Source organism: Trachinotus anak, unplaced genomic scaffold (assembly GCF_046630095.1).
Source record: "Trachinotus anak isolate AG129_WGS33_773 ecotype Australia unplaced genomic scaffold, CSIRO_AGI_Tana_v1 ptg000003l, whole genome shotgun sequence".
Classification (NCBI taxonomy): domain Eukaryota; kingdom Metazoa; phylum Chordata; class Actinopteri; order Carangiformes; family Carangidae; genus Trachinotus; species Trachinotus anak.
The window spans coordinates 25035649-25059083 of NW_027273854.1; the positions used below are offsets into that span (position 1 = coordinate 25035649).

General features: G+C 40.1%; 1 protein-coding gene across 1 annotated transcript in view; it reads left to right on the plus strand.

Annotated features, from left to right (window-relative positions):
• The window catches only part of igf2bp1 (insulin-like growth factor 2 mRNA binding protein 1), a 68720-nt gene that overhangs the window by 34236 nt on the left and 11049 nt on the right, over positions 1-23435 (plus strand). The window contains exons 3-10 of the mRNA XM_071474840.1: positions 7120-7168; positions 13737-13788; positions 16696-16759; positions 17560-17850; positions 21116-21250; positions 21363-21485; positions 21658-21793; positions 22010-22132. Coding sequence (XP_071330941.1) covers positions 7120-7168; positions 13737-13788; positions 16696-16759; positions 17560-17850; positions 21116-21250; positions 21363-21485; positions 21658-21793; positions 22010-22132 — 973 coding nt within the window. The remainder of the gene's footprint in view (positions 1-7119; positions 7169-13736; positions 13789-16695; positions 16760-17559; positions 17851-21115; positions 21251-21362; positions 21486-21657; positions 21794-22009; positions 22133-23435) is intronic.

Consider the following 23435-nt stretch of genomic DNA (forward strand, 5'->3'; position numbering starts at 1 on the left):
AAAATTCTGTGTGCATTAATACAACATGTCACTCAGTGAGCTTTAGAGGTAATTTCTGTGGGCTTTTTAATGCCTTTATTAGATGGGACAGTGAGAAAGTGACAGGAACGTTGGGGAGAGAGAGTGAGAGAGGATGACATGCAGCAAAGGGCTGCGGGTTGGATTCGACCCTGGGCCGCTGCTGTTAGGACTAAGCCTTAATGGTAATGGCCCCGACCAGATGTTGTTTTTCCCAGTTTGCGCTCTTTGTGCTAACCCATGCTAACCTTGGCTCCAGCTACACATTTAATGGACACAGTGGTATTAATCTTATTGTTTAACTCTCGGCAAGAGAGTGAGTAAACTATTGGAAAGCGACCGTCAGACCGGGGCTAGCTGGTTAGCATGCTAACTTCAGTCGAAGAAAGTAAGTGACAGAAATAGAAGCAAAACAAGAGTTAAAGTTGGTGTTACTTTCCACCACTGGAGACTTGGTGAGTAAAGGAATAAAGTTTGATACTTAACTTTCAACATGTCTTCTAGACTGGTAAGTAAACAACTAACACTAATGATAATGCTGGTTATGCAGCAATAGCAAAACTCGCAAAAACAGCTCCTTTAAAGGGAACCTCTTGTATGAGGTCTTTCTGTTTGAAATTGAAATAATACATTTTTTTGAATCATATAAAAAAATTTTGTTTCACTGTCACCAACTAGTAGTTTGTTCATTGTTTTTGTTGAGTTTTTGATTCATTTCTCACATTTGATTGTCTGTAGGGAAACTGCGGCTGCTCCTACAGAAACAAAACACATACATTGTGTAATTGTGCCAGTTCATTCTAGAGAGGATTGTGGCGGCCATTTTTAATCTTGGATACAGACTTGTAAACGTGGTCAGGGTTGTTTGGCTTTGAATCAACAGTGTTTAGGAAGTTTCTTGTGACGCCAGCATCAATATGGTCATCACTGACCACCTCCAAATGTGAGCTGAGTGATCAGTGACCTGGTCATAAACATGCGTCAGCTTGAAACTGTGACTGAGAGGGAAAACTGTGATCGTTGACAGAGTCAGGTTTGTGTAAGACTGGCCAGAGCCAGGCCTTCAACCATGCAGCATTCTGTCACTGTGTTTACTGAGTCTGTTATGCTGATTTGTTGAGTGTGGTCTGGAGGCACTGTGGATTCCCACATTGTTTGTTGGTGAAGTCACTGGGGACCCCTGCAGATTGGCGCTAATTCTCAGTGCAGTGAAACTGTGGATAAAAGGCTTTGCGATATATTGATGAGCACTTGTGTAGCAGTCAGCTGGAACCATATGCCCTATTTTTTTTATGCTGTGAGAGTTTGTCTCAGTGTAAAGCCCCTTTTCCACCGGTGACATTGGGCTTTTGTCAGCATAGCAAAAGGGTACAGCTGGCGTTCACACCCGGGTCAAGTGACTCTGCAGTGTACATGGGTATTTATTGGCTCCTGCTCCAGTCAGCATTGATTGTTGATGACACAACATACAGGTGAACCCTCACTGTAAACACACCTGTCACCTGCCCAGCACGGTGTTGTTACACCAGAAACACTGTAGCTGCACTGCTCCCAGGTATGGAAGAGTGAGCACAGCCCCAAAACAAGTTTTTAAAGTGGAAAAGGGGTTAATTGGCTTTTATTAGTGGGTTTACCTGCATTTTAAAAACATGCTTATACCCCATAATTTGGGACGGAAAAGGATATTTAGGAATCAGGTCCATTTGCATCATCTTGACTTCACTGTGGGTTCCTGTTGCCCTCCTTTCTTGTGTTTGATTTGATGTAGCAGATTCCTTAAGCTCAACAATTATGGATGATTGAAGAAAGTGGAAATAATGAACACTGTACATCACAGATACTTTTAATCTCCCAAACCTAAGCCAAGCCACACTTCCTCTTTTCCAAGTGCACTAAAGACTCCAAATATCTCATCTCATCAGTATGAATGCATATTTACCTCAGTTACCGTGTGAAAATAGTCGTCATCACCTGCCAGCTGGGTTGTATACGCTCGTCTGAAAAAGTCAAACCCGTCAAACATGCGTCTTTCCAGAAATTCCCACTGGGAGCCATGAGGCACTGCCAACACACACATACTCAAATACACGAACCCTCGATTTCATAGTCGTCATTCATCTGAGACTTTACATGACTGTGTGGCTGTGAGTGGCATCATGTCTATGTTATTGTATGAATGTGTATATCACTGGGAACAGTGAATGTAGATGTTCATAGGAAGTTTCCATTGCTTCACTGTGGATTCATAGTGGACGACATGATCAATAAAGTCACCAGAGGTCCATTCAGTGCTGAGCGAGTAGAAATACTCAAGAATTAGTTTTCACAACTCTAGGTGGAGCTTCAGCGATGTTGACTGTGGGCTTCCCAGTTGCTCTACAACATGTTGACTCTTCAGTTGTTTTCACATGTGGGTCGACAAAATTCAAATTCCTATCAAATTATTTCTGCAGTGTTTGCATTTGACTTCTGTTTGTTCAGTGTCGTCTTCACCGAAGCTAAAATGAGCCTGAACAACGAACGTGGTTTCCTCTTAGGTAGAAGCTGCTCTGGTTGAAGCTCAGAGTTTGTGCTCGTGTCGTCTACATTGCCGGCTTCAATTTACAGTGTACGTAGATGAACTTTAGTTGGACAGGGCGCAGGCATGTGACTGAACACAAGGTAGCATTTTTATAAGGGGACAATTTATGAGCGCACACATAGGGAATTGGTATTAACCGAACTGGATTAATTCAGTGAGGGTTTAATGGTCGGTTTTGATACTTTTTCAGTTAATCTCCCAGCCCCACACTGTAGCAATGAACATGTATCACTCTGTGGATCATTAGGCAGAAAAGTAAGGCTATGTCCACACTAATACGTTTTAGTTTAAAGTCACTTTTGCTACGTTTACGCCTGCCATCCACAGAGTTATCGAGCACCTGAAACAGGGACTTCTGGAAACGCTACTGGTCATGTTTTACTTTGAAAACTCGGATTCTGTCGTAGTCTTGACGGTTAAAAACAGAGACCTTTGGAAGGATGACCTATATACGCATGGTTGCTCCCTGGTTGGGTCTTATCAGCCTCGACTCCCAGTAGTGAAAGCAACATGGATAACAAAATACGAGTGTTACTGACCTTGTTGTCTTTGCTCACAGACAAATTCTGCTTTTTAACAATTCAACTGCCTTTGCTGTTCCTTGTTTTTGTAGTATTTTCTGCAGCTAATCAACTGCCGAGTAGACCATCTGCTTCCTGTTTACACCAGCTCGCACGTGCCCAGTGTGTGTGAATATGTTTGTATGCCTCTTCAGGTGTGTTAGTATGGAAAGTCATCTGGACAGAGATCGTTTTTGTTTTAAAACAACATTTATGAAAAAATTTCAGCGTGGACATAGCCGAACTTTCTGAAAAGGAGCCTGCTCATGTGGCTGCCCTGACAGTGAGGAGGGGGTGGGGAGGCAGGAGACCACATTGGCTGCCTTTAAAGAACAAAGAATGGAAAGCAAAGCAAAGCAATGATCGTACTGATGGGGATATTCGTCTGTCCTCTGGTTTTTTTGGTTCATGAAGGGGTGGGGCAACACCCTCATACCCACAGACACACCCCATTGTGCTCCTAGGGCCACCTCTGTCTGGTCTGAAGACCTCTGACCCTTGGCCTTTGACCCCTCCTAGAAGCAAAACCTTTCCCTCCCCTTGCTCCTCTTCTTCACCTCCTCCTTGAGTACCACACTCTTTTCATTCTCTCGGCTCCTTTTCTTTCTCCTCCTCCTTTCTCTCCGGCCCTTTGTCCCGCTGGAGGCCGGAGCTGAGCATGGATTTAATGCCTTCACAGCTGAGGGAACCTCAACAGCTCCACTTTTTACATCCACAAGCCTCAGACATTTTCAAGCTTCATTGACAGCGTGTTTCCATCTTTGCATATCAACAAGGAGTCAACAGATGAGGGTCCCAGCAAAGTGTTTTCTCCTTTCAGTGGTGAAAATTAATTTTGAATGAAACATTTTGATAATTATGTCACTCACTTCCAATTCTATTCAACTTAAGCTGTCGTATTTCATGTATATGTGTGATTAACAACAAAATGTGGAATTCAATGAGGCCTCATAAACTAATACTCATGAGGTTGTGTCGGAATGATAATAAAAGACCATGTCGCAGCTCGTGGAAACCAAAAGCATACAGTCATAATGTTCAGGGCTTATTTGATGTTCAGCTCAAGTTGAAAGAGGATGGGACCCTCACAATGCAGACCACCCCCATGCAGGTAAAAGTCAAAGATATTCAAAATGAAACCAGAGAACAGATGAGTGAACGGGCGTGTAAGTAAATGTGAAGCATGTTGTTTTGTTGTCCGTCCACCCGCCAATCCACCGTCTTTCTCCACCCATTCCTAACCTGTTGCCATGGTTTCAGCCAATGGGGGGTAGTCCGTGGAGCTGATGATAGGGGTCAAACAAGTTCGCCGATGTTGGCTTGATGGGGGTTGGGATGTATGTGTGGGGTGGTGGTTAGGAATGGCGTTGGAGAGGATAATGGGGAGTTGATGTGTTGATAAGGTAGAGCTGCGTGTGTGTGGTGGGGTCATGGAGATTTTTTGGCGTGTATGGTGTGAGTTGTGCGTGTGGAGGTGTGAGGAAGGGTGCTGTTTTTATGTGTGTTTGGCAGGTTGGGGGGTGGAGTTAGTGATATAGCTCAGCATTGATTGAGGATCAAAGAGCTTTTCCATTTTTTTTGGTATGGGGGGGTGTCAGGTATTCTGGATGCACAAAAGACTATTCATCTGTGCTGGAGCCTCCTGGGGATTTGGGTGGGGTTTAGTTGGGGAGTTGGAGATGGGGGGTTGGTTGTTGTTCGGGTTGAGGGCCACTGATACTCATTTGGGTGGGTTGGATAAGGAGCGGTCAAGATAGTAAAGAGAATAAAGGTTGTTAAAGACGGGACACTGCATTGTTCCCCATCACTACATTCGTATAATCTCGAGTGGTTTCCAGTGAGTCAGAATATTTCATGGCTCTTTAATGTGAGCAGCTTCTGTAAGGAGGTCAAGGGTCAAAGGTTCAGCACTAATACAACAGATGTGGAAACAGTCATATGGAGGGATCGGTTCAAAAACCAGAGCTACAGAGCATCTAAAGCTCAAGACAGAAGCAAAACATTGTTTAATTATTTGTTTCAGCAAAGGAAAATCACAGAACAATAAGGCTCATAATTACATAGATACAACAGATATCGTAATGAATAAACAATGTGTAAAATGTAATAATAATTATAATAATAATTATGGAAAACAAAAGGGTGCCCATACATAAACATAACATATGTACATATATTGAATTTCCATGTATGAATATACATACACATAAAATAAAAACATATATGTAAAAATTATTTACAAAATTTCAACAATTTCATATATTGACATGTATGTCGAGCCCATACAAATATGTGTGTTTATGTATGTATGTTTATATTGTAGACATATGTTACATCAATATATATCCAGTCCATGTTTAAAAGTAATGAGAAATGAATAAGAAAAACATACATGAGTATAAAGAATCTTAATATGTATGTTGTTTTAATAAACATAGTGTATATATAGGCTTAAATTAAATATATATTGTTAACATATATGGTTGCAACATGTTATACTATATAAAACATTTAAAAATATATATTTATACAAGTTTTACTATGGGTATTTCATATATGTTATAAACTTATATCTTCTATCAGAGGATGTATATATGTGACAATAAAATGTCCCCTTATAGGCAATATATGGCAACATCATTGATACAGGGACATATATGTATGTTACATTTCTGTAATATAGCCCTATATATCAATCAATCAATTCATCAGTCTATCCTTCTACTTCTATATTATTACATTTCAGGAGGGTACAGAAGATGTTCCTCATGTCCCAGAACCTGTCAAGGTTGTTCTTTGTGATATAACTTATCTTTTCTAAGACAAATTAAAAGGTCCTTCTCTTCAGCTGTTGTGAAATTGTGCAGGTTGTTTGTTTCCTTTTTGAGTAGTTTTGCTTCTGAGAAGCAGATGTCGATTAAGCACCTGGCATTTTTAGATGTCACAAAGCCATCTGGGTGAATATTGAGTTTACACAGTTTAGAGTCAAGCGGTCTCTTTTCCTATGATCTGACCAGAGACAGTCATTCGCACGTGCAGTGAAACAAAGAACCTGAATGGATATTGCATTTAATGCTGGTATCAGGGATGAAAATTATTGTGGTTTCCTGTTTATTCATCACTTTCAGTTAGACAACTTTGTTTCTATGAATGTGTATGTACTCTTTTTTTTCTGTGCAGAGGTTTGTCAAAAATAATAATTTCCAATCAGTTTTCTTCAGTGTTTACCTTCCTCATAACTGATGAAACCACAGCTGATCTGATACGATCCTGGAGTGTGAGAGTTCTCGAGCGATCACATGGATCAGAACCCGAGGTCACAAGAAAAGAGCTCTTTGTGTTCCTAAGGGGAAGGAGCGTCATCACTGGGGAGGTTTATCTGCAGCAATGAAGCAGTTCAGGTTGAGCAGCTGAGAAAACATTCACAGCAAGAATGCATCCCCAAACCTGTGCACAAAAACAGATCAAATATGTTTCCCGGCACACCCCATCCTTCCCCCACCAGCCCGAGTCCCCAACCCTAAACAGACAAACATATAGACCTTACTGTAGTTTTTAGCCACTGACGTCTGGACAAAGAAGCGTCAGGGTACGTCAACACACAATAAACCATGTTTGACACAGCAGCAGTTTTAGATCAGTGCAGTGCTGTGGTTGGGCAGTGATGGTGCAGGGTTGTAGCTGCTGACTGTGTCAATGGTAAGCAGGTCAAATGTGGTGTAAAGCTCTCAGTGTGAAACAGTCACAGCTGATGGATGTGGTGCTGGTTCACCAGGTTGATTTACTTTTTTTTTTGTATCTGTGGAAGTTACTTCAAACACTCTTTTCCTCTTCCCACCTGCTCTGTTCATTGTCTTCCTTTCACTCTCTCATTCCCAAACCACCATCATCAGTGTTGGTGTGTCTTCATTTTTTAATTTTTTTAAACTTGCTAACATGGTGTTTGCTTTCTCTCCTCAGGACCAGGAAACTGCAGATCAGGAACATCCCACCTCACCTACAGTGGGAGGTTAGTCCCTAATCTTTCTTCTTGCTTGGATAATCTCCACAGTGTGTTACTGTGACTTCACACTGCTGCACCCACAGCATCTTCTCCTGACAGTCTGTGGTTGTTTTGCTGTATGGATGCAGCCTCTTTGTTCAGAAAGTGATGAACAAGCTCTCACACTGGTGTCTGTAAACAGCTACTTGACATTTGAACTCTCTGACAGTGTGTGACGTGTTTCCTCTGAGAGGTTCGTTTCTTTGTGTAAGAATTTCTTTAGCAACTCATCTGTGAAGGTCTGTCAGTTAGTGTCTAGGGTTTTTTCACCTTCTTTTTTTTAAAATCTAGAAATATGGAGCAGCTCTGCCCCACCATAAACAAATGTAATATACATATGTATAATACATATATTGAATGTCCATAAATGACTTATATGTGTGTATGAAATAAAAGAACATATGTTAAAATCATATATGAAACCTATTATAGATTACAACAATTTCATATATTGACATCTATGTATGTTTATGTATTCTTATAGACATGTGTTACATAGCTATATCTCCTTCCCAGACCTTGGTAATATATGTTGATATTATTATATTATTATTATATATTATATTAGAGTCTAAAAGTCTGAGCGCACTTTCCCAGTATGAGAAGATAGACATGTTTAAAATTCATGAGAAATTAATAAGGAAAACAAATATAAGCATATAGAAATTTTATATGTATGTTGTTTTAATAAACTTGCATATAGAAATTTAATAAATATTATTAACATATAGTCGCAACATCTTACACCATATAAAAATTCACCATTGATATTTTCAATACATGTACATATACAAATTTTATTATGGGTATTTCATTTATGTTATAAAACTATATCTTCATATGTCCAGAGGATGTAAATATGTGATAATGATATAAGTGACATATATGACAACATCGCTCTTCATATAGGGACATATATGTCATATATTCCATAATATTATTACTCATTGTTCTGAGTGTCCCATTAGTCCAGATAAAACCTTGTACAACGCTCAGTTTTATTTACATTTGAAACAGGTTGTGTGCAGCTGTGTGTTCACTGCTGTGTTGTGTTTCTAAGATGATCAAGCACAAATGATCAAGCAGATGTTTCCATCACCTAAAACTATTAGGGAAAAAAACCCCATACTTATTTCACCATGTTTCTGCCTCTGCAAATTTGGTGAAAGTTTCACTTGGACTAATTCTGACTTTTTGATTGTAAAGAGGCACCATAAAGAATTTTCTCAGAAGAGAGAAACTTCAGGACTGTATCCGTAAGGCTTCAAGAGCAGCAGTTTTGTATATGTACCATTTTCAAACCGGTGCTGTTACAAAGTTCTGGCACAAGTATTAAAGAATAGAAGAATTCACAAACAGATTTTTCTTGTGTTGTAGAAGTTTTCACAAAGCGATGAGTGTTTTATTGACGAGTTTGAAGAGAGTTCTGATTCAATTAGTCAAGATGGCCAACAACAAAACAGCTTCACGCCACCAATGACCTCAGACATCAGACGACTCAAATGCTCTGCCAGTGTAAACCTTATCAGGTCCAGCCTGCAGCATAAAGCAGGAGTTATAACGGCAGCAGTATCAGAGCGACGGCCAAATAATTTGAATCGTACATGAGTACAAAGAAGTGATAACCATGGCGACCTCGCACAACAGCACTGGACAGTGTTTCTTTGGTTGTAGATGAAAAGGCAATATGCACAACATCATCCTGATGCTCAGGAGTGGCTCTGATAGATTTACCAGCTGCCTCCTCCCTGCTGTCAGACAGCGAGCACAGGCTGCTGCTGCTGCTGCCGTCCACCGTCCGGGTAGAATGAAGAGAAGAAGAATCCTTTATTATTATTAAGTATGTTTTTATACACAGGAAATTAGAGCTCTGCATTTAACCCATACGCACAAATAGGAGCAGTGAGCACACACACCTGGAGCAGTGGGCAGGGAGCAGCTGAAGGCTTCGGTGCCTTGCTCAAAGGTACTTGAGTTGTGCGTGCTGAGGGAGGGGAAAGCAGTAAAACAGATCGGTTTAAAAATGTATGTCAGTTCTCTATATGTTTTTATTATGCAGAAAGTGAAAGATGAGGTGCAGTAAAGGTGAACTGTCGATGTAATGCATATTTTAATTGGCCTGCAAATTATGCATCAGGTCAAAAACATAAATAGATCACGGGCCGGTGCTGACTCCACCGCTGGCTTTGCCACAGTCGCTGAAAGCCGAGCTGTTCAGTTTGGATGTGAGAGTTAATGAGGACAACATGAACCGTGTTTAGTCTGGCAGAACTGCACAAGACGGACTCAGCCCACTAGGGAGGAATCACATTAAAGAATTCGATTGCAGAAGAGAAATGTTTAAAATGTTTTATTTGAGCTTTATTTTCCCTCTTTTTAGTTTTTTTTGTCGCTCTTTGACTCATGCAATAGTGACCTTCCTCTTACCCCTCGCCACAGCTTTAGAGGAAGGAAACTGCTCTCCACCCGGAAAACGGGGTTCAAGTCTGTTACATGACGCACTGAACTGAAGCAGTTGGGATGTGTCTGTAAACCTGATCTCAGTTATACCTGCAGTTTTAGGCCCACAGCTCTTTCCCTCTTTGGTTAACCATGCATCACAGCAACTATTATCACACCAATGCAAAGTAAGGTTTCTTGTACAACGTCTCCTACGTCCAAGGTGCATGGAGACAGGAAAAAGTCTAAAGATCTGGATTCAAATCTTTTAATCTATGCAGCCAAACATACTTTAAGGAGAATCTTAATGCAGTGATGCTGTATTTCTATAGCTCAAAACTCCAGCTGCTGTGTGTGCAGTAAACAGAAGAACTTTATTAGAACAACACGTTTCGGCTTGTGGCCTTCTTCAGGGTCATGAAACAAAGAGGATAAGTATGAGACAGAAAAAAACAAAAACAGGTGAACACATACATATCTGATTATGGGGCTTCTTCAAAGATTGGTTGGGCCGCAGTCGTCTCAGGCTGGTGGAGGATGTTCAGTAGAGGACTTGAGAGCCACCATGGTTAGCTCATGAAGGGTGCTACTTAAGTTTGTACGGAAGGGACCTGGTCCCAGAATGTGTCCATTTGAAGTGGCAGAGGCCCAACCCCCAAAATACTTCAATTTAAAGAAACTTTATAAAGTGCTGCATATGTGAACGGTAACAACATGCAACATAAAAAAACATCATACAGTGGTCATCATAAAAATACATAAATGCATCCAAACCAAGGCAAAGCCAAATAATTGAGCTAAATATCATTATAAAAACTATAATTATCACTATAAAAAACTCTTTAATTGAGAAGTCCTAATTCATTCACCCTGGAAATTAACTTTTAAGATTAATGAAAATTGAAAATGTTCCCCCTCCCCCTGAGAGAATCAACAGCACCACCTCTTTAACTTCATCACGTCTCCAGGCTGTGAACTAAACATGTGGCACCCATGTCCCACCAGAGACAATGATTGGCCCAGAGCCACATGACTGGAGGCCCAGCCCCTCTTTGAAGAAGCCCTATAGGCAGATATGTATGTGTTCAAACGTGATTGGCTGTTTTATATTTTTTCTGTCTCATACTTATCTTGTTTAAATGTTAGCTGGGATGTGAAGGATGAAGCTCCTCTGTTTACTGTCAGTGTTGTGACACAGACAGAAGTTACAGAATGAGACATTTCAACTTATTATGTTCCTATAAATAATAAAACTTGACTCTCAGTGTTTTGTGTTTATTGATGTTATTAAATTACATTGTATTTTATCATATCGGGATTTTAGGACCACAAAACCGATTAAACACAGGTTTACATCAAACTGTCACAGGGTTTAAATGAAATAAATTCAGTCACAAAAAGGAAAATTAAATCCCAGCTGGTCCCAGTGTGTGACTGTGGCAGCCACACATAACCATGTTAAAACTACTGTCATATTGTCAGAATATTGTAAAATAACTGTTTCTCCAAATGGCTGGAGAACAGATGACTGACCCAACACAAAAGCATTTTAAAAAACAATGTGATGTTGTTTGTTTTTCTCTCACTCAAACGTCTTTAAACACCTAATAATTTCTGGGGAAAAGACAAACTACAAGACACGTCCATTCACTTCACTGAATCTGTTGATTCATCAAACTGGACTGAATGCAGGGGGTGGGGCTGCAGGAGGGTCAGCAGGCTCCATACGTGTGTGTGAGAGACTGTGTGTGTGCAGTGTTACTGTTTTTGTGAGGGTGTGGCACACGGTGGCCTCTTCTGGCAAGCAAGTGGCTGTGGGGAGGGACTCTGTGGGTGCACCTGTCTGTGGGTGTGTGTGTGTGCGTGTGAGTTTGTGCATTTTTTATCTCTCCGCTGCTCTGATCCTGATAACTGTGTCCACACGAGGGCGACGTCTCACCTCAGAGTGGACTTGCGTCGTTCACATGCTTCTTCCTTTTATTGTCTCAGTTAATTGTTTATTGTTCATCGATCCTGTTGTTGATTATTGATTCATCTTATTCAATCTGGACTCAAATGTTTGATCCCAAACCTACAACACAGTGTGTACTTAGAGCTGTAAAGTGACACTACAGCTGTTGTTGATCATAGTGTGTATCTCCACACAGCTTCATATTCACATACATATCAATACTGTCAAACACCCCCATGTATAAACACAACACAAAACACAATAATCAAGAGAAAACTAAGTAACAGTAACAACAATAAACCTGCTGCTACTGTTTCACATGTAATACAGCTGTGCATCAGTGTAATTAATCAGTTTCCTTTGCTTCATTTAATTGTAAGAGGGCCCATCTGTTTATCTGCAGCTTTTATAAGTTGTTCAGTGCTGTGTACTTCTTCTACTGTTTCTATAGCCACATGGTTTACAGCTCCTGGAAGGTCGGGGGTTCAATGCCCAGCTACTCCGGTCTGCATGTCAAAGTGTCTTTACATTTACATTTACATGTACCATTCTGAATGATATGGGAAAAAAATCATAATTTGGCAGATATTTTGTGATTGTGGTCATTTTTGCATTTTCATTTTTACTGAGGAAATAAACAAAAATGATGATGATGTGATGTTGGGACTTGAACCAAACATGCTAGAGAATATGATTTATAGGTATGGGGCTTTATTTACGGTCTGTTGTGGCACATTTTACCATTATTAAAAAAACATATGAAAAGACAGGATGCGTTGACACTGAGGAGAGACAGGTCGCAGAACAGGAAACATTCTTCAAAATAAAAGCAGATTGGGATAAGTAGAGGGGGCAACATCACCTGGAATCAAATAAAAATGTGTAGCTGTTAAATGCATAATTAGTATCATTAGATAACAACAGTTGCAGCAGTGTATTGTGTCTGCACAGTATTTGCATATTGTTCACTTTATATAAATTTGGCAAAGCAGCTGTTTCTTTGTTATACAAAATGTTGAGGAATCACAGCATCAGCAATTGTTGTGTTGTGTTGTGGTTTGTTGTGTAGTGTTGTGTGATTATACATAAGCAGCAGCACAGTTTGTAGTTAGAACCTGCATCTCAGCCTGGTGACCTGGGCCTGTGCTCATCAAACTGCTGGAGGGAAATTGTTGTTTGTTGACTGAAGCAACAGCGTTAAGTTGAGACTGTAGTTGTACAGGAACAGAGATGAACACACACCACACCTCACATGACACTGTACAAAACATTATTGGTCCGGAGAATCAATACTGCAGCTGAAGCAGTGTGTGTGCTTCATGAAAAGGTGGATTTAGACTTTTATTTGCATTTGAGTTGAACATTTGATAAGATGATTTATCAGGGAGGCAAACGATGGAGATGAAGCTGACATCGAGTTTGTTTGTAAAATCAATCACTTCCTGTTCATCTTCACTGTCTTCACCTGTTCGTGTAGAGATAAACTCCCTGTTGTGATTTCTCTGAGGTGCTCTGCCAACCAGCCAGTTACCTTCATCCCTATTTATGTTTTTATATATTTTCTCCGAGGGGGGAGGGGGAGCTTTGATGCTTCAAACTAAAAAAAAAAACCCCAAACTCTTTGATATAATTTATTTGGCCAACAATACAACAATATTAATAAAACTGAATGAGAAGAAAACTGTATGAAAGTAAAATGTTTCTTTCCCTTGATTAGTTTAGTTCCACTCAGATCTTCATCCAGTCATCTCCCAACACTTTATTATCATCACTCATTTCTTGTGTTTTCATTAATCAGATGAGTTTCCAGTCACTGTATCACGTCTGCATTTATGTTTTGATTTGGATATATTTGTTTTTACATTTCTGTATCTTCTTTGTTTCATCTTCCCTCCCTGTGAGGATGAGGGATCAAACTTCAGTGAGTTTCTATTCTCAACAGAAGACGATGAACTAAACTGTGCTGAAAAGTTTTTGTCGTTTCCTGTTTTGCTTTGTGCTCTGGTGAATTTTCTGTGTCCTGGTGCTTTTCTAATCCTGTGAAGGCCCAGTAATTATCATAGTACATTTTACATGTATTGTATTTCCCCTTTTCACATGATCTGACATTGTTCCTTCATTTCTCTCCCTCCCTCTGTGTGTCAGGTGCTGGATGGTCTGTTGGCTCAGTGTGGGACTGTAGAGAACTGTGAACAAGGTAAGGACTCAGGCCTTTGTGACCTCTGACCCCTCCTACATACACACCTCATCTTCTACTGTACAAACAATCAACAGGTTAAGAGCAGGAGCGACACAAACAAGTAGAGCTGAAATCTTTCCCTTCATGCACAATGTGACGACATGCAGCACCCTGCTGCCCCCAAGTGGCAGCAGGCTGGTGACTGCCACGTTCCCTCTCATTCATTTTTCTCAAACTTCTAATTTTTCTTTCACACTGTGTCTCTCTGTCAACTTTACTATAATCAGAGGTGGATAAAGTCCACAGCTCCATTACAGGAGTCACAGTATAGATTCTCCTGGTCAGATATGGCTCCAATACAAGTGAAAGTTGTTCAGTTGAATTTTTACTTGAGTTGAAGTACTGGAGTACTTTCTTTTAAAAATACTTAAGTTTTCAAAACTACATTTTTTTTTTATGTCAACACATTTCCAGAACCCAGTGACTTTGAAACAATCTGAGTGACTGACTGACTGTGAAACCTGGAGAATAAAATCATGTAGAATATGATACAAAGACATAAAACACAACTGAATCAACAGAAGGAGCTGCTGACGTTTTCGTATTTATTTATTTTTTTGGGCAGAAATGAAGTTTGGTCATGGTGAACACAGCAAACATTTAAAACAAAGGGAATCTTTATTTATTTCTAAAATTTCAATATCATCATCAGGCCACAGCCACTTCCCCTGTGACAAACACAGCATATGTTCTATCACATTTTTCAAAATAAAAGAAAATAAATTCCACTGACTAAAAGATTCCAAGTATTCTAAGTCAAAAATACAACATTTGTCTTTAAGTGCAGCGGAGTTAAAGTTATAAGCTTACAATAAAAATGATACTCAAGTAAAGTACAGATACTGGAAAAATAGAGTAAATGTACTTTGTTACTGTCCACCCCCGACTATATTGTGTAGAAATAATTAACGTCAGTGTAAAAGGAAAACTCCCGATGCCTGACGACTGCTGCTCAGAACCAGACACAGATTTATTACAGGACATGACAGAATCTGACTCAGAGCAGTGAGAACAGACAATTAAATGTGCTGGTTACTGAAAGAAAAAAACAAATGTGAGGAACCAACAACAACAACAACAACAACAGCAGCTGTGAACGTCCCAGAAAAAAAATCTATAATTAGGTACAGCCTAGGTGGATTTTCAGGGACTTATGATAACTCTGAGAGTGCAGCTGTTTGGGAAACATTTTCCTAAATGAAGCAGCATCGACTTGGAACAAAAAATTCAACTAAAATGAAAGAACAGCGCTGCAGCTGAGAATTCTTTTCATTATCAATGAAACTGCCGATTGTCTTGTAATAGGCCCAAGGTGATGTCCTATAATGTGTTTTGTCCAACCAGATAATGAGTTTATTATCACATGAGACAAAGAAAAGCAGCAAATCATCAGAATGAAGAATAAATTTAAAATAATTTTAACCATTATTCCATTATCAGAATGAGATCAGAATCAGATTAGCTTGATTGATGAATTATTTCAGCTCCAAATCAGAGGAAGAAAAGAAGCTTTTTTGGGTGATGAGTGTTTTTATGATTCATTCATAATTTGGATTACTGATTATTTTATTTTATTTTATTTTATTTTATTTTATTTTATTATAAACATGAAGAACAACAAGAAAAGACTCTAGGTGGCTGCTGCTGTTTGTCAAAATTGCCAAATCTACACTACTGCAGTTGTGCAGTAACTAATAATAGTGTCCCATCAGATCAGCTGACACATCGCCACAGATTCACACTTGAGAAACCTGTGCTTCCTGCAGAGGCCTCCTGTCTCCTCACTCCTCATCTCCTTCATGACACATTTAAGAGATTTTAATTTAAGAAGATTGTTGCACTCACAACACAATACTATCACCACTACTGTACATTATTATTATTATTATTATTATCGTTGTCGTTATTGTTATTGTTATTGTTATTATTATTATTATTATTATTATTATTATTATTATTATATCTCTTCCCAGTCAGTCTGATTATCATTGGGTTATCACAGTAACTGTCCTTAAATATGAGAAAAAAAACAATGAAAGGAGTTTTTTTTTAACATTTTGATTGGTTTTAAAGATCATTTCATACTAAAACAGAAACATTTAAACATTTCCAACAACTGGCCCACAAATTGGGAAGCACTGGTCTAAAGGACAAGTGCGAGGTGTTGTTACCCTCAACTTGAAAATTATTGCCAAAACACAAAGACGCCTTAGACAGCCTCACACCCAACACAAGATTGTTTACATTAAAGCTACATTAGATTATTACTGTTAGCACTGTGTGCTAGATTGATTGTATTTAAAACAAATTTGGTTGGTTGCCGCCATGAACCCTATTGTGTTCCAGTTACTTTCCATTATTATGTTTTGCATATTTAAAGTGTCTGTAAAATTAAGGCAGAAATAAAGTGTTTTGAATTGAATTGAATACAGAAGAACAAATGTCTGTTATTTAATGATAGAAGTCTTCAGACCTGCATCAAGGTAAATTCATGTAGCTCTACTTGTACTGATCCAGAAACCTTCATCAGTTGTAATCATGGCCACAAGCAATTTCACAATCAATCATTAATTATACACTTAAATGTGCTATGGTTTAAATGACAAAGGCTCTGACCCATTATTATAATGTCTTATTATTACAACTGATGTCTGATTTTATCTGATTTAATTTAGGGGAAAAATCAGCGTCTCAGTCAGAGAGAGGATGAGACGTCTGTCCACTGCTTTATGATTTGATAATAATAAATGAATCACAGTAATCTTTCTGTTAAAGTAGCTGTGGTCACCCTGTGGAGTCAGATCAGTCCTGACCTGTATTAACCCATCATTAAACCAACATGTGTCTCTGTTTCTCTTCTCTCAGTGAACACAGAAAGTGAGACTGCAGTGGTTAATGTCACATATGCTTCCCGGGAGCACGCCAGGCAGTAAGTTCCTCCACGCTGACCCTCTGTGTCTGTGTCTCTGTCTCTTTCTACCTCTGTAATAAAACTCAGAGTCCTTGCTTGATGTTTTAAAGAATAAGACAAAGTGTGTTAGAGATGGATTTGTGGATTCAGGCCTTGGCTTCATGTAGAGTGTTTTGAGACGTGTGATCTGTGTAGACACTCCAGAACATTTTCAAAAAGTAATTAACAAATAACAAGAGTTACAGTGTGAAAGTAATGATGTGTGGAGTATTATAAAGTTATTTATCAGATTAAACATAGTGAGTATCTCAATGAAACTGAAGCATCAGCAGGTTTATGTTTTATGCTCCTCTTGTGACATCCAGTGGTCATTTACAGGAACTGCAACATGAAACATGAGCTGAGTCTCATCTCATTATAATGACTTCAATATAAATACCACATATTAAAAAAACCCAAAACAAATCTATTACCAGTAAAAGTCCTGTGTTCACAGTTTTACTCAAGCAGAGTCACACAGGTGTGAACAGACAATGTTTTTAAATGTAAAAGAATCATTCAGGAAACAGAAAGTCCAGGGTTTCATTCTATTACAGGATTAACACACATGTGCAACTTTTTCAAAACTGACAGTGAGACAAAAGGAAATCGATTTTAAAAGCCATAATAACAAGATCTAGTGATATTGTGACCCTGTTAGTTAGATAATGATCCTGATCATTACTCTGACTGGTTTGAATGGTCCATATAAAATGTACAGGCTGTCACTTGTATGAATTATATACAAACAGCTGTATATGACACTGTGTCCCTCTCAGAGCCATCCAGAAGCTGAACGGATACCAGTTTGAGAACAACGCGCTGCGCGTCTCCTACATCCCCGACGACATCTCTGAGCTGGAGGGGGGTCAGCGGGGGCCTGACAATGGCCGGCGCTCTGGCTACGGGCCTCGCGGGCCCCGCGGTGCATCCCCGAGCTCTGGGATGCCCTCCAAACCTCCACATGCCGACATCCCTCTGAGGCTCCTGGTGCCCACACAGTATGTGGGAGCCATCATCGGCAAGGAGGGAGCCACCATCCGCAACATCACCAAGCAGACGCAGAGCAAGTGGGTTTATCTGTGTGTGTGTGTGTTTGTGTTTGTGTTTGTGTGCTCCTGTTGTTGTACCAGAGTCACATATCTTCAAAAATAGATGTTGTTTTTTCAGAAAGAAAACCAGAATGTTTTCACTGTGAGGACAAACTCAGGGATCATTCATGCCGACGTGCTTCATTTGGGTAAAGGAGGCAATAAAACCACTAATTTGACAAAACTCCGATTAGTCAAAAGAGACAAAACACTGAAAGTAAAGACACAGCTGCGTCAGAGTTGGACTTAATGAAGTGATGGACATCGACCTTCAGCAGGAGGAGGATGACTCCTCAGAGAAAGTGAGACAGCGTAGAAATCATGTTGATGTAGCATGAGACAAAAGCTTAAATTCCCACCATCCCTGTCAAACCACACTGTTTTATAATGTGATGCACAGCAGTGACGATGAGTCTGCGGCCTGCAGGTAAACTACAGGGGACATGGAGCACACATTAAAAATATCAGACTGTATCTATATTAAATTTTACCATTTGTAAAGTTCCTCCATGCCCAGCTTATGAACAGGCAAGGCAGGCAGCTGCTTGGGGCCCTAGGCTGTCAGAGGGCCCCTGAGGGCTGACAAACTTAACTTCACAGCAATGTCTCAAAATGCAGCTCCCTCCCCCTTTCAACAGCCAATGTACGATTTGCAATGACATCTCAGTAGGAAACCTCCCTAAAGGGGCCCCGTGTCATTCCCCAGACAATTTGCGACGTCTCAGAAGCTTTTTCAGTAAAGCTGCTCACACATAAAGATTATTATTATTATTATTATTATTAATCTAAAGATAATTGAATTAATCTAAACTGACTGTATTGACCTTTATAATACACTTTAAAGCAGCTCCTCAGTGTTCATCTGTAACACTGCAAAAAAATAAAACAGATGTATGCAGCTGTTGCTCAGACTATGTAACTGAAGGATCAGAGCAGTGGAATAAATTCACTGCTGTTGACTCTGAGCAGAGGAGGTGAGATCTGTCCAGTCAGTCTACACTTATGTCACCAGCTGCTTTTTTTGAAAGAAAGAAGCTGAAGAGATTTAAAGTCGTCAAATCTAGTGAGAAACTCGATAAGTTGCCAACGGCACTCAGAAGGAAACCTCCTTAAAGAAGCTGAGGGTTATTTACAGTGTGACAATGTAGAAGTTATTCAGTTTTTATTGTTCTTCATGATCATTATTTTGAAAATAAAAAGTTTTCCCACATTCTTTACATTTATATTTTGAAAATCTTACTAACCTATGACTACAAAAAAAAGTTTAGTTTGTACATTTTCGTTGGTATCAGATTATTTATTATGTGATGGTGATGAATGCTGATTGGAGGGGTCACTACTGTCCATTACGATCATGAGACATCCAGTGAACAGGACATGAGGGTGTCCAGAGGTTTTAGTCCACGCTCACTAAAGACCCATGTTGTGTGGATTATCTTCATGAGGTTCTGACAGGATCATCAGTGATGCAGGATTTGAGTCTCTGCAGAGAGCGCGTGCTCTCCTCTGGATCCTGCACAGTCAGGGACAAAAATCAGTGGTTTCATCAAAACAGCAGCTTTTAATAAAACTTATTGACATCAAGCATCTTAAAAACACCTCTCCTCTTACAGTGTCTGTATTTAATGTGTCAGTGTAATGAGCATGAAGCATTAGCTGCCGTACCAGTCATGGGATTTCTCTGTTACCGCTGCAGCTCTGCAGACATGAACCTTTCATCTTTGAAACTGTAGCAGAACTGAACACACGTTACATGATTCAAACTGTGTCATCTCAGTAAGAAACCAGGTTGTGAGATAGTTGGGAGAGCAGTGGTTACAGGGGGGGTCGTACTACAGACGTCCCCCAAAGATGAAATACCTACATTTACTGTCTGTGAACCTTGCATTGGTTAATGCTTCTGACCTGGCACAAGGACTATCTGTGAAGACTGGTGTTTTCAGTGACTGATCAGACAGTGAGAGGGACTTCACATGCTGCCGTCACAAGTCAACCTCTATGGACACGTCAAAAAAAAAAAAAACAAGTAACCACTGCTCACAAAGCGGCTCAAAACTGTAAGATTTAACTTGACCAAAGAGCAAGAGGCCTGATGAACACAGCATGTTTGGTAGAGACCTGACCTGGACCACAGTGACTGCACAGTGCTGACTGTGAGACATGGAGGTGGATGGAGATGAGGTTTATCGATGACACTACGAATACAGATTTGTCTTCACAAATACTGAATGAGAAGATGAACCCCAGTTTCAGGAAGTGAGGCAGAATTTCCCAACATGATATTGATGTTTTTTTAAGAAGGGAAAAAAAGTAAAACTATCACCTGGCCCAGACTTGAATCCAGAAGAAAACCTCAAGTAGAGCAATAAAAACCCACCCAGCAGAGAGCAGATGAGAGGACTCCACAGATCAGTCAGTCTGGTATGGCCTCACTCAGGAGAATAGATATCAGTTATAATCAGTCTGGTGTTCAATGTAAATGTGGCACTTACATAAGCTCCCCCCCATTCTCTGCAGATTGTTTGGTGATTTTCTGTGTGTGCAGCGCTGGTCTTTAACAGTTACTGAGGGTCTGTTCACAATGTGCTAAAGATATAACACAATACATAATGCAAGATATAAGGCTTCCTGTCTGATATTGTCTCATTGGTGGTTATATCAGTGGTAATCAGATTACATCAGAACATGTTGGTGTCACCTACTCTGCTGTAATATGAAATATGTATGTATGTATGTATGTATGTATGTATGTATGTATGTATATATATATATGTATATATATATGTATGTGTGTGTGTGTGTGTGTGTATATATATATATATATATATATATATATATATATATATATATATATATATATATATATATATATATATATATATATATATATATATATATATATATAAATAATGATCCTGATCATTATCTACTTAATGGTAGATTAATGGGTGATTAATGTGTAGGTTTGTGAATCTGCAGATGGTTTAATTTTAGCCTTAACTTTTAGCCTTACCTCTGTCAGGTTCTTGTCCACCGTCATTCTGTCCTCTGTGCAAGTATCTTATCATTGAAATACTTTGTACTTGTTTTTCCTTTTCTCTTAATCTGTATTTATCAATTTATTGATTTGGTATATACTGTTTTATTGGTCTGTGGAGCTGTGTCCTGAATAAAGTTTGAATTTGAATGAACCTGAATAAAGTTACTTTAATAAATGAAGTGGTAATCTTTGCTGTCCCTGCAGGATCGACGTGCACCGTAAAGAGAACGCAGGCGCTGCAGAGAAGCCGATCAGCATCCACTCCACCCCCGAGGGATGCTCAGCTGCTTGCCGCATGATCCTGGACATCATGCACCAGGAGGCCAAAGACACCAAGACGTAGGTTTCAAACAGTGTCACGCAACGTGACCCCGGGCACAGTGTTTATTCTTGTGTGTGAGGTCAGTTCCCTGGATGAGTGACACCTCGGTGCCTCTTGTTTCTCCTGCAGTGCAGATGAGGTTCCTCTCAAGATTCTGGCTCACAACAACTTTGTTGGACGTCTCATTGGGAAGGAGGGACGCAACCTGAAGAAAGTCGAGCAGGACACAGACACCAAGATTACCATCTCTCCGTAAGACACAGACACACACACAATGAACTCTCTGATTTTCATAGACCAAATTCAACCTCATGAATTATTTGGAGGGGTGGTATGGTGACGTAACTAAGGAGCTGAGTTCACGCAGAAGCAGTGACAGCTGATCAGCTGTGTGTATCTGTAACGACCTCTGGGATGTGCACAGGCTCCAGGACCTGACGCTGTACAACCCAGAGAGAACCATCACAGTGAAAGGCTCTATTGAAGCCTGCTGTCAGGCCGAGGTGGAGATCATGAAGAAGGTCAGAGAGGCCTATGAGAATGACATTGCTGCTATGAATGTGAGTCTACACACACACACACACACACACACACACAGTTTCTGGATGTTTAGTTTAATTTAATGGACATTGTTTCTATCACTGCTGATGATACTGTGAGTCCTGTATTGGTCCTTCACTGGGCAGGCATTGTTCTCTGTTCATTTTAATAAGACTGTGACCAACACACTTCACCTAAACCTCCTTGTGGTCTCTAACCTGTGGTCTTCTCCACAGCAACAGACCCACCTGATCCCTGGGCTCAACCTGGGTGCTCTGGGCCTTTTCCCCTCTTCCTCCAACATGCCCCCACCCCCGCCTGGAAATGCCGGCAGTGGTGCCCCCTACGGCTGTTTTGGGGTAAGGATATTTGCTGTGTAGACAGATGTTAATGTGAACCACCTGAGGTAAAATCTGTCTGTGTCACTGGAAGGCTCTGTGGACACACTCTAACAGATTTCAGGTTAACAGCGGTTAACAGCGGTGACACAGTGTGGCTGGTGTTGTTTTCACCCTGTTCAGACCTGGTATCAACATCGGTCTCAGGTGAGCCAAGCACAAGTAGTCAGCTCTAAGTCTCTTCGTTCTTAGACCTGGCTGTCCAGGTGGTTTTGAGGACTTTGGCAGGAGTTTGTGCGTCTGTGGACAGATGTTGTCACTGTGATGGCTGTACAAGATACAGTCAGGAAACTTCACAGATGTGTGTTACTCATGTTATACAGTCAGGTCCATAAATATTGGGACATTGACACAATTCTCATCTTTTTGGCTCTAAACACCACCACAATAGATTTGAAATTAAACGAATAAGATGTGCTTTAACTGCAGACTTTCAGCTTTAATTTGAAGGTATTTACATCCAATTCAGGTGAACGGTGTAGGGATTACAACAGTTTGTATATGTGCCTCCCACTTTTTAAGGGACCAAAAGTAATGGGACAAATTAACAATCATAAATTAAACTTTCCCTTTTTAATAATTGATTGCAAATCCTTTGCAGTCAATTACAGCCTGAAGTCTGGAACGCATAGACATCACCAGACGCTGGGTTTCATCCCTGTTGATGCTCTGCCGGGCCTCTACTGCAACTGTCTTCAGTTCCTGCTTGTTCTTGGGGCATTTTCCCTTCAGTTTTGTCTTCAGCAAGTGAAATGCATGCTCAATCAGATTCAGGTCAGGTGATTGACTTGGTCATTGCATAACATTCCGCTTCTTTGCCTTAAAAAACTCTTTGGTTGCTTTCGCTGTATGCTTCGGGTCATTGTCCATCTGCACTGTGAAGCGCCGTCCAATGACTTCTGAAGCATTTGGCTAAATATGAGCAGATAATTTTGCCCAAAACACTTCAGAATTCATCCTGCTGCTTTTGTCAGCAGTCACATCATCCATAAATACAAGGGAACCAGTTCCATTGGCAGCTATACATGCCCACGCCATGACACTACCACCACCATGCTTCACTGATGAGGTGGTATGTTTTGCATCATGAGCGGTTCCTTTCCTTCTCCATACTCTTCTCTTCCCATCACTCTGGTACGAGTTGATCTTTGTCTCCACTGTCCATAGGATGTTGTTCCAGAACTGTAAAGACTTTTTTAGATGTTGTTTGGCAAACTCTAATCTGGCCTTCCTGTTTTTGACGCTCACCAATGGTTTACATCTT